The sequence below is a fragment of the Nannobrachium achirus genome (genome assembly GCF_963921795.1).
Source record: "Nannobrachium achirus genome assembly, chromosome: 8".
NCBI classification, from domain to species: Eukaryota; Metazoa; Chordata; class Actinopteri; order Myctophiformes; family Myctophidae; genus Nannobrachium; species Nannobrachium achirus.
This window is the reverse complement of record NC_137817.1, coordinates 28,372,507-28,384,944: the sequence shown is the minus strand read 5'-3', so window position 1 is coordinate 28,384,944 and position 12,438 is coordinate 28,372,507. Positions and strand designations below refer to the sequence as shown.

At 42.8% G+C, this 12,438-nt stretch overlaps 1 protein-coding gene across 1 annotated transcript in view; it reads right to left on the bottom strand.

Annotated features, from left to right (window-relative positions):
- Positions 1-379: 379 nt before the first annotated feature.
- The window catches only part of dhx36 (DEAH (Asp-Glu-Ala-His) box polypeptide 36), a 30,417-nt gene continuing 18,358 nt past the window's right edge, over positions 380-12,438 (bottom strand). Inside the window, exons 16-26 of the mRNA XM_080731528.1 lie at positions 12,004-12,147; positions 11,061-11,178; positions 9,131-9,229; positions 8,817-8,990; positions 7,976-8,062; positions 7,796-7,879; positions 6,283-6,382; positions 5,561-5,651; positions 4,602-4,722; positions 1,677-1,829; positions 380-1,251 (exon numbers count right to left, since the gene is read on the bottom strand). Coding sequence (XP_080587654.1) covers positions 1,009-1,251; positions 1,677-1,829; positions 4,602-4,722; positions 5,561-5,651; positions 6,283-6,382; positions 7,796-7,879; positions 7,976-8,062; positions 8,817-8,990; positions 9,131-9,229; positions 11,061-11,178; positions 12,004-12,147 — 1,414 coding nt within the window. The 3' untranslated portion in view covers positions 380-1,008. The remainder of the gene's footprint in view (positions 1,252-1,676; positions 1,830-4,601; positions 4,723-5,560; positions 5,652-6,282; positions 6,383-7,795; positions 7,880-7,975; positions 8,063-8,816; positions 8,991-9,130; positions 9,230-11,060; positions 11,179-12,003; positions 12,148-12,438) is intronic.

Sequence of the window (12,438 nt, the reverse complement as noted above, 5' to 3'; positions counted from 1 at the left end):
AGGAGATATGAGTTGGGAAAAAGTTTGACGTGACGTGACTGAGACAGCCAGCCAGCCGGTGGAGGTTTTGATGGTAACTGTGACCTGACGGTCGCAACCAGTTAAACCCTCAATACTTTACGATTGACGCACAGAGACAAATCTCAGCGCATTGCAACACTGATGGTGTATCAATTAAGCATATAGGTGTAGGCGATATTTGAGCGCTAATCTGGTAAAGATGTTTATCTTCTGCATACAGTAGTCTGTGGAACAGATGATGGTACACTTTGTCTCATAGCTGCCTTCCATTTCTGCTTATGGTAAAAAAAAATGTTAAATTAAGCAAATAAAGTGTTACAGTAGCAAGCCATTTTGTTCTTTAATGCTCAGACCATCCTGTATACATTGCTGGGAACTAAAGCACATACAGCATATATTCTTTTTACAAATGAGTCAATATTATGAAGACAACTACCACTGGGTTTCCTACCGCTTGGAAAGAACAAAGAACAACAAGAAAAGTGAAGGCATCCGACATTCAACAGACCTTGTGTGGTGGACATGTACGAGCAGGTGAAACTTAAAGGTCATATTTATGTAAATTAATACATATTTCTTAATGTAAGTGAAAAAGAAAAGAAAAAAAACATCTGCAGGGTTTTTTAAAAAGGATTGGAACAAAACTATTGCTTCCCTTGTGAAATTGTCAGGTCCAGAATAATTTTGTTTACCTGCACAAGCTGACAGCCGCCATCATCCACGGCGTGCATCCAGTTTTTGTTGGTACGGTAAATTTCTTCTCTAAAAAGATGCTTTGAGGCAGCCACTGCATTAGAATGTTGCCAACTACATGATAACCAGTGAAATAGACAACCTTATGCAACAGAGGTGTTTTAAGTTCAACAACTAATAATAACGAATGTTGTCCATTTCACCTTTAAGCGATGCCAAACTGGCAATGAAAAATATCAATCATAACTGACTGATGATACATTTCTACATGTCTCTAAAGGAGCAGACAACATTCTAATTATCTTCATCGTCCTCATCATTATCGTCGTCAAAGTACGTATGACGTCCTCTAGGGCCACTGTTGCCTTTCCTGTCGTGCCCCGAGGTGTTGGCACCCGTACACTTGTCCTGGGTGGTGATGAGGTCAATGATCGCTGTGATGACGGCACAGTCCTTGGACTGACGGTTGTTCCAGTCCACAGGAGCAGGGTCACGGATCTTCACTTCAAGCAGGGAATCCAGCTCTCTCCGCAGACTCTGTAGAAAGGAAGAGATCCAATTAGCTCATTTCAGGCAGCTGAAGAAAAGTGTCAGGACTTAATATCACGACTGAACCATTTTATGGAACCCTCATATGTGCAAAACTTTTCAGGATTCAAATTCAAAAATAGACGATCTACAATCTCACAACGTGTCGTGTGACTGTGAGCTTGTAGTTAGGCTATTTTTTGGCAAAGAGATTTGGTAGAGAGTGACAAAAAGACGTATCAAGTACGTTATTTACAGGTCCGTTTTACCAATTATAGAGGGTTTAAGTGGTACCGGATATGCAGCTCAGCAAATAATAGGTGAATTGATCCCAATGCATGAGGGAGGATGATTTCACGATAAATTAAATCTTCGCGATATGATTATCGTGAGTGTTTTTTTCTAACCCTAACCCTAGCATGGAGGGGACCTACCTTGACGAGGTGGGCGATGCGCTCAGGAGACCTGAAGACGATCCACTGGTCCACGGAGATGGTGTCGTCCTGTCCGTCTCTCTGGATGCTGATGTCTCCTCCGAAGAACAGCAGCGAGAACGGGGACACCTCCGTGCAGTCATAAAGGAAGATCTGAGCACGCACAGACACATGGTAGTAACACACACATACACATCTGGGCATTAATATCCGGATTCAGGCACGCAAGCGCAAGGGCGTGGTTTACTGGTGCAACAACAAAAAAACTAAAATGTTTATTTCAATTATTTTAATCAAGCCATCCAGGATCCTGGTGAATCATGAGCATGAAACATTTGATTCTGTGAAAGAAAAATAATAATATTTAATTATATGTGTTACATTTAATAAATACCAATGTTGAATCAACGTTTTTATGGTCATGATTCACCAGGATGGCTTGATTCTAGGCTTAAAATAATTGATATAAATATTGTTTTGTAAATCTCTATGGGAAAAATGAATGGCAGATTTTTTTAGTGGCACCAGTAAATCACGCCCACTGCTATGACCCCTTTTTTTAACCATAAGACAACCAATGAGGACCAGGAAAACAGTCCTCACAATGTCCATTTCTCAAATTCTACTATACACACACACAAACACACCCACCCACCCACACCCCCACACCCACACACACACACAGTATGACAGGGAGAACTATAAACACAGTTCCCGTATCTGAGAGTAATTGTCTAGTGCAGAATGAATAGCGGCCCATTAGAGAGAGTGCTGTGTGAAAAGTGTTTCAATAACCGCTGTGTTCAGACAAAATGTCACGGTGACATATTTGTCTGTGATGCTATCTCACTCTCATTCAACACTCCCTCTTGATATTGCAGTGTGACAGGTGTTTATTTTCTGCCGATCCTTCCCACCTGCTAATGTGTCAACTAGCAGGTGCACGATCACTAAAATATGTTTTTCTTCAAAAACAATGGATAAAATACAAAATCTCTTCAGAAATCAATATCAAAACATGACAGAATATAAAAGAGATGTCAGGACGGACGGTGTAAATGTTAGATTGTCGGTCCAGTCATTGTACGTGAGAGATTATCATTCATGCTCTCTCCATCTCTCTCACAAGCCCACCTTTTTAGCTTCAGATCCAAAAGAGAAACGTATTGCCTCCCAAGAGACCCAAGCTTACAAAAACACATTGTGAATTTTCGTGGGCACTCACATGACGAAAACTTTTTGTCGACTGGGTTTTTTCACTGACAAAAACTAAATAAAAACAAAATAAAAACTAAGCTAAGCTGTGATAAATATATTGACAATTTCGTCAACAAAATAAAAACTAGACTAAAACTTTAGGGAGGGACTAGTGGAGAAAGAGAGTCATTTTATGTTTGGTTGCTCTCAGGTGTTGCATGCTGAAAATAGCAGATCTACAAGCTCACAATGCGTATTTTCAGCACGCAACCAAGTGTAAATGCAGTCATTACGATGCCATCAAGGCCTGCCAAAATACATTTCAGTTGACTACATAAACTGTAGATTTAGTCGCCTAAAAACGTATGATATTTAGTCAACTAAAATTAGACAAAAACTAAAACTTTTCAGGTGGCTAAATTATGACTAAAACTAAATTACATTTTATTCAAAAGACTATGACTAAGACTAAATCAAAATGTGCTGTCAAAAACAACATTGTTGTGAACAATACTTTGCAGTGCTACTGCATTATCTTTCGTAAATAAAATTCACTTTTACATTTACATTTTACTTGCAAACCATAAAACGGGTCGGTGACTGAAAAAATGGGTCAAAAACCTATGTCTGGGCAACAGCTATAACAGACAATCATCCAGCAGGACGTTAAGTAACTCCCACTCGAGACTCGGGGATGGCGCGAGACGAGGGGGAAGAGAAAGGAAGAAGGGATGATAACCTGCCACAGAGAGGCAGAAGGAGTGGGCAGGAGATGAGAGGAAAACAAAGGGAGGCAAGGAGAGAGCATCTGTTCCATCAGTGTGTTAGACACAAGGACCCAGGGGCAAATGTGTCATGAGAGATCAGCTCCAGCGTCATCCTTCGCTTTCTTTCCCATTCTCCCTGTAACACCACTGGCGTTGAATCTCTGAAGCTCAGTTTCTTTTGACAGATATTCTCTCATTCTCTCTCTCTTTCTCTCTTTCTCCCTCTCTCTCTCACTCTCACACATACACGGCAACGTACACATGATCATAAATACTGTGAGGAATATACCGTAACGGCGGTACAAATGAAGGTTATACCTATAGCAGAGCTTTCTTCATAGAGGCATAGGTCATAAATCGAAAGACAAAGACAGGCACATTAAGCGGCAATTAAATGTTCTGAGAGGACATGAAAGGTAACCTTCATCGAGACAGACAACAAAGCAGAGAACAAAGACGCATGGAAAGGAGGGGGATAGAGAGAAAGGACAAAAGGGAGGGGGTGTAGATAAAAAGTCAAAAGAAAAAGAAAGAAATATGCTCCATCGCATGATGGTGTCGCATGTTGGAAATAAAAGACTTAAGTGGCATGTTGAGCTCGCAGGTCTGCTATTTTCAGCGTGCAACTCCTCCATGAACTCAATGAAATATGAATTGGACTTCAGTGGACAGAGGTGAAATTGACGGGGATTACGGTATGTGTTGTAGACGGTTTTTCTTTTTGTGTCTGGGAGCTTTGAAGTACAAGAGCCTTTGAGAGGCAGTTTGAAAGGCAGCATCTTAATCAAATATTCATCCAGTCAAAGGCTGGTGCAGAATCACCGCCAACCTTTACTCACTGATGCTTGCTTCCACTCACAGCCACACACACACACGCACGCACGCACGCACACACACAGATGTACAGATATATTTGGCCATTAATGTGCCTCCTGTGTACCATTTCCCTGTGACAACTTACACTACTGGTCCTCATCTTGAGGTGGTAGACGAGCCAGGAATGGTTGAACTGAGTCTCCTCCACGTTGACAGACTTGGGGTGGATACACACCTTCCCATCGGACTGAGTGTACACCTTAACCCTAAGAAAGAAATTAAGATGTTACACTTCTTGTGCAGTCCGTGTACAGATTATGTAATGTTGACATTTCCCAAAAACAGAGTGCAGAAAGAGAAATGTTTGGAAGAAGTGTTGGAGTTTATTTTAAACAACCAGACACAGAGCTCCAGACTGTGGTGCCTTTGGTGAGAATTGCTATTGCTGATAAGATTCTGTCTGTGTTGCAAGGACTATCCCACATCGAATATTAATGCATCTCGCAAATGACTGGTTTCATCAAAGTGCTGCTGTGCAAAGTGTGCATGCAGCCTGATGGAAGCAAACAAGCCGCATTCCACTCTCAATTAACAGCGCAGACCATATGTAAACATATAACTACTAATTATGTGGCAGACTGCTTGAGAATGAAATGACAAATCCACATAAGGCATCTGCAATGCAGGTGAAGTTAGGGTCTAATTTATATTCGATCCCTGCGTCTCAAGTTTTTACGTTGAAAAATCATTTATTTTCCTTCGATAAAGTTTAGATTAGCCTTCAGGCTCAAAGAGGACAGACAACAAAAAAAAAACATGACAGCCCTGTTGTTGGAGTGTAGGCAGACTAACTGTGTTGATGACAACTGCCTGCGGGAGAGTTCTGTGATGATTGCATTGATCTGTGCGTGCAAAGGGGTCTCTCTATTCTTACACAAAATAATCTCTAACACGGCCCTGTGCACAGCCTCAGGCAACCGTCACAGGGCTGTCACACACACCACTACCTGGACACCACGTGATGAGCCCTCTCCCCCCTTCAAGAGATCAATAAATAGAATTACTTAATCTTCTCATATCCTGTCTGTCTGTCATCATACTTACCCTGGCCTTGTCTTGCTGTAGCGTGGCCTTATCATCGCCACCTTAGGATACAGACCAGCCACAATCACTGCCTTGATCAACTTCTCATTTTCTGAAAAAAGGAGAGAGGCAAGAAGATCAATTGGTACGTGCACAGGTCAAACATGTGACTTTTGAGTGCTCTGATTGGTCAATCAAGACATTCTTCACAATCAGTCTGTTATTTCTGAATAGAAGACCGCTGCTCTGTCTCCATTTATGTTGCTATGGAAGCAGAAGCTGGTAAGCCACATTTTATTTTGGGTGAGTTGCTGTGAAATAAGGGTGATAAAGTACAACGAGGCGCCGCGGCCATTACTCCATTACTGGCGCAAAAATGATCACCTCACTGTATTATCCTTCATTTGATTCACTGGACGATTCTCTAGTCAGTTTCATGTTGGATATGGTCATAGTTTTAATTAACCATTTGAAACAATATGATGCCTATTCTGGGGCCAAATAATAAAAGTGTATAGCCACATACTCGTAGCTGCCGATGCAAATTTTGGTGCCAACTTTTGGCGAAGACACACGATCTTCTATCTCAAAACGCCTCGCAATGTGAGCTTGTAGATCGGCTTTATTCTGCAAAGATATTTAAGTGTAGAGCGGAAAACAGGAGGGGGCCTAGAATAGAGCCCCTGGGAATCTGAAGTATAAGAGCCTTTACACCAGCTAGTTCAAACAACATGACCGTCTACCTGAGTTGACGTTGGACTTGTGGTCTTTTGGGTCTTTGCTGCTGATGAAGCCCACCGACATGAGGTGTTCAGCAAACTGACCCTTCATATTGTGTAGCATCTAGAGGAGAAACAAGGTCAAAACCATCAATGCCTGAGGATCAATGTATGCATCTCCTCAACACGTGACATTTGGCTGGGTCCCTATCACACTATTATTAAGTTATGTGGTTACATTTCCACAGTTTCACAAAGTAGGGCCCGGCAATGTTCACCCTTAAGGCTGCAGCATACTACAAATGATGCCAAACGTTTTTTACATGCTTGGGCAGTACATTCGAACCAAATACATGTTGGTATGGATGAAACGGTTTTGTACGTGATGAAGCTCTGCTCTGGGTTCTGAACGTTAGACCGATCCAATGTATATGCACTGCTGGAATCATGAGCTTATCCCGGATCTCCGCAGTGTGATTACACCAACCTCCAACGTGCTTTGATATAATTGGTAGGGCTGTCACGATATGACATTTTACATGACGATTAATTGTCATTCAAATAATTGGCGATTAACGATTTAATTGTGTTTTTGTCGTTGATAATTACATTTCTATTTGGCTTTTAGGCTTTGAAGTTATGATATGACAAGATATGACACATAACCTAAACACACAAATACATTACTGACATATTTGACGACTTACTACTTAAAAAATAACATTGATAGTGGAAATAGCCAATCTACAAGCTCACAACGCGTCGCGATGCGACGCGTTGTGAGCTTGTAGATCTGCTATTTCCACTATTTCTGAAATTTTTCAACATTCACGATTATGACAAAATAATTGCGATAATGTCAAATAATCACGATTAGACGATTATGTAATAATTGTGACAGCCCTAATAATTGGTCTCTGAGATTCTGCCATTTCTGGTGACAAAGTGGACAAAGTATGTGCGATCTCTCTGCATTTATTCATTGCCATCAGGTTGTGCTTGGCATCTATTAGAGATTTTTAACCATTAACCCAAGCAAGACAACCTTTCATCTATTATAAACCAATGGTTCTGAAAGTGGGGTCCGGGGACCCCCAGGGGTCCTTTGGGGGGTTCCAGGGGGTCCCTAGCCAAAGCAGTTAACAGCATCACAATCAACTAGTTTATCCATTTATATGTTCTTCTCATAAATCTTCTCTTCTGGGGGTCCCTGGCACAAAACCTTTTCAGATGGGGGTTTTCAGCCAAATACATATCAATTTGGGGGTCCTTGAGATGAAAAGGTTTAAGAACCACTGATCTAAAAACTGTCCATGGTGTTCCTGACAGATTGGGGAATTAAAACAATATAAATCACAAGCGCAATGAGTGTCTGACCAATAAAACACAATGTCCGGCTAGCAAAGGTGTTCAACTTCTTGGAGGTGCAAGAACTACCAAAGACAACGTCGCCAAGGTTCTGCTGACGTTTTTGAGACATTTCGTTCTTATTCGTTCTTAGTCAGACTGTTGCATAAGGTTGGACTCATGGTGTCACCTGGAGTGTATTGGCTGACAGGAAGTTTTCCCAACAGAAGTCCCTCTCATACCTGCCTCCACGCCGCTTAGCCTCCTCCCAGCCCTGAGAAATAAGGTATGATCAGTTCACACAGAATTATTCCTGGCTCATATCATAACACAAACGTATTAACTTTAAGAAATGTGGACTCTGCTTTACCTTTAAGGCATTGACAATAGTTAGATGGTCACTCTTAGAATCTCTGGACAGGATTTTTCTCTTCATGTCTGCCACCTTCTCCTTGCCCTGAGTAGAAGGGCAGAGAGTCATTATGAGAGGTCTGTCAGCAGTAGCCTATAGGTCTGCAAAGATCATTACATAGATTGGGCTGCGTTTCTACACAGAATACCATTTGAGAACATTTATCATGATATTTTCCAATGGAAAGGCTTCACTTTTGGCAAATTAGCGTGATGCACTCAAGAGTTTCAAGCTGAAGTTAAGTACACTTCAACTTTGAGTAAAACATTGCTCCCGTCCTCCGAGTAGTGCTTTTCAGTAATCACATAGCAACAGCAAGAGCCCCTGGTGACTAGCACATCCCACATGCTTCTGTTGCAGGCAAGAAAATAGGCGTGTGAGCAGCATATTGTTATTCTTCTCTATCTACTATATTGTACTTCTATCTATCTATCTATACATCTATCTATGGTATATATCTATGGTATATATACATACATACATGTATTAAGTAGTTATTCAGAGTAAGGTTGCATGGTTAGCAAACATTATTTAACCATTTCACTATATGTTGATCATGATTATTGTAAATTATGATTTCTTGTAGAAAAATGTTTCCTTAATGCCTTTCCTGCTCCTCTGTGCCACTGCCATATCCACAGCCTAGTGGTATTGGTTTAAACTATGTTCTTCCGTAATGGTGAGGAGAGGGCAAAGTGCAACAGCTGACATAAATTCCCATCCTTTATGATTACATAACTGTGAAACATAGTACGAAAATAGTATGAAAAGTGAATACGCCTCTCTCTCTGTGACCTACCAGAGGTATGAAGAAAGGGTCTTTGAAGCTCAGCGAGGCAGCGATGGTGAGGACAGGGTCAAGGCAGCCCAGAAGAGCTCCAAACAGTATCAGTTTGCCGATGTGAGGCTCCACAGGCAGACGTGCCAGGTGGTAGCCCAACGCTGTCAGATTCTCTGAGCGATCCAAGGCATTCTACCACAGTAGTGTCAGACAAAAAACACATGCTAAATCCTCGTAAAGTCAGCTTATTACACATTGAACACACTGAAGTTACAAATGGATAAATGAACTGAGTACTGTGTAGCCTGAAAATCAGTCACTCTCTCACTCACCAGGTCCATGAGGTGTTTGATGGCCAGGTTGACGGCTTTTTCAATGGGAGGATCAAGCGCTTTGGTCAGGAACTCGGCTATTGGCCCCAGCTTCAGGATCTGCAAAATACAGCCACAACAGTCAAAATCTACCACCTTACTGTCTGCGGTAGAGCTGCAGCAGGTAGAGGAGATAGCATCTTGCCTCCATTAGTGTAAGACATGCAATGTACTACATTTCTGGAGTAACATAACTGTAACCCAAAAAGCATGCAGACTTCATCCCTGGCAATACTATTTTGAAAGTGGTGGCTGCACAAACATGGATATGGCTGTCAAAGCCACCAGCAGAAAGTGACCACGGCAGAGTTAAAGAGGGAGCATGTTTTACTCAACTGAAGTGTCTGCTAAAGTGTTGGCCTTTCTACAGCTCTTAAGGGCTGATTCATGCATTAATCCGCCTCTCACCCTCACTATGTTCATGATTTATAGGCTACTGCACACACATGCATCATGCAAATACACGCACACACATGCATCATGCAAATACATGCACGCACGCACGCACACGCACGCACACGCACACACACACACACACACACACACACACACACACACACACACACACACACACACACAGCAGTTAAGCTCTATTTTATACTTTGTTTCATATTATGTTTGTCAAATTGACGATCTACAAGCTTACAATGCGAACTTCTGCTATATTTTATTTTATGTTGCCTTTCTTGTATTAACACTTTGCCGTCCGAAATAGAATGGTTGTTGGTAGATTAGCCGTGAAAGTTCTATTATTATATTATGATCTGAACCACATTCATTTTACCAGACATCCAGCGCTATATCACGTGGTCTTCATCCCCCATTACCATTCCGCGATCCCCCGTTGTTTTACTCACCCCAGTTCCCAGTGAAATTCTCAATCTGCTTTGGCTTAGAGTGGGAGATTCGGCTGACGCATCATGTCCCCGTGCGTTTCGCGTGCGCGATCCGTTCACGTAAATGTCCCCTCAAATAATCCACGTGTGACTCAAGAGTAGAACTGAAAAGTATCGCTAGCATAGCCACCAGCACGGCTGCAGTAGAAGCACTCGTGTACAGACAGTAACCGAATGGGGGAAGGTGCCTTGGAGAAGGAAAGGGCCATGACATCACTTCTGCTTCATGTCAGACCAGCCATGAGCTATCAATGCACGAGTGGTGACTAGGGAAGGTTAGACGATCGCCGATTTTCGGATGAAAATCATTTATTTCGGTAAATACGGGAAAGTACGGGAAAAGACGATTGGCTGCCCCTCCCCCCCTAGGAAGTCTGATATAGTACGGTTTTAATATTAAGGGGCTCCCCGTGGCTTGGAAAGGGTTAATATGCCAAAAATGGAGAATAGTGACCCTCAGTGTAAATACTAGTAGTCATTTGAGAGATTTTTGGCTTAATATTCCCTTAGAACAAATAATGAAACAGATCTCAGAATGAGTCAGAAGTGGGGAAACAAAAGACAGAAACTGTCTATAATTCAAGTACAGCACCGTCCTTAACTCATTCTGAGCCCAGGACATTAACGGATTAGGGGGTCCAGAGTGCCCCCTCCCGGCCCCATTAACGGCCGCTGTCTTATTTTGAAGGCCAGAAGTCTAGACCGGAAGTACTTCCGGTCTGACGTCATCGGATCGTGCGCCGGAACCGATGCGTGTCCACGTGGAGTTGTGTAATGGCCGACCGGGAGCTTTTATAACTGTGTAAAATAAGCGAGCATCTGCCTCCCTCTCGCTGCGAGGCGTTGTGAAACTATATGGAGTCTATGATAAGGTTGTGGGGGTCCCTGCTTCATCTCTCTCTCAACTAAGGGGTCCTTGGCCTGAAAACGTTGAAGACCCCTGTACTAGAGCATATCCATATCCATATGCACGCACGCGTGTCTACACACACAACCTTGATCTGCAAGCAGAGCTCCTCCAGTGGCGTTCGCATGATCTCTGGGAGTTGATAGGAATCCAGTAGGCTGGCCCTCAGATTGTTGTAGAGGTGATAGCACTTTCCTGGACACACCCTGGGTTCACAGGCAGAGAAGCAAAAACAAGGGGAGAGAACGAGAGTGAGTGAGAGATTATGCGAGGTCTTGTGACATTGGAGTAATTTAAAATCAATAGGATGAAACCGTGCGCAGTTAGCTGTGCCTGCTAATTAGGCTGTGCTGTGTATTGATGTATAGAGAAGGGGGGGGGGGGGGGGGGGGAGACTGTGGGACTGGCAGGGGTGTCACAGTGGGACTGCGTTACTAGGGCCCAAGGTGGAGGGGCCTTAATTATTTGATGCTTTAGCTATTGAAAAATAGCAGATATACAAGCTCACAGCGTGGCACCGAGTGCCACGCTGCAAGCTTGAAGATCTGCTATTTTTGAAAAGTTGTGAAAATATGTGCAAATCTTTGAATATAGTATTTTTTAAGCAAACTTTTGTAACTCAAATTTGGCTTCTGGGGGGTCCCTGGAACTAAATATTTTAAGATGGGGGGTCCATGGTGAAATACATATCATTTTGGGGGCCCTTCACATGAAAGACTTTGAGCACCACTGACATAGAAACATAGGTTTTTCAAAAAACCTTGCACAAATGTTCCTGATTTTTCAAAAATAGCAGATCTACAAGCTTGAGGTTGTAGATCTGTTATTCTTCAAGCGTTAAAGCATAAAATAATGGGTTCCCAGTCTAAATGGGTTTAACCCCTCCTGCTATGAAGAACATTCATGGGGGGCCCCGCAGTGAATCCTTGTACCCAGGGCACAGAATTTGGCGCGACACTCCTGGCTGTGGGACTGGACACAAGATAAAATGACAAAGGATGGACGGAAGGAGGAGTCTCGCTGCCACACACCTGCCAGCACGCCCTTTCCTCTGCTTGGCATTTGCCAGGCTGACCCACTCAGCTGCCATGGTGCTGATGTTGTTCTCTGTGTCATAGTTGGTCTCTTTGATCTTCCCTCCATCTATCACAAACACCACGTCATCGATGGTGATGCTAGAAGAGAGAGAGACAGAAAGAGACAGGCAGAAAGAGAGAGAGAGAGGAGAGAGAGAGAGAGAGAGAGAGAGAGAAAGATGAGAGAAGAAAGAGTTAATGGTATCCACCTGTTTCCGCCAGAATTTACGGTAGAATTATTTGTGGGACACATCCGATTAACAGCAGACATACAAGCTCACGTCGTGTCGCAAATGCAACCGCTGTGAGCTTGTAGATCACACTCAACACCGGAAATGCCGCACGGCTTCTGCGCAACGCACGATGGGATGTTGGAAAGTTGTGGATAGA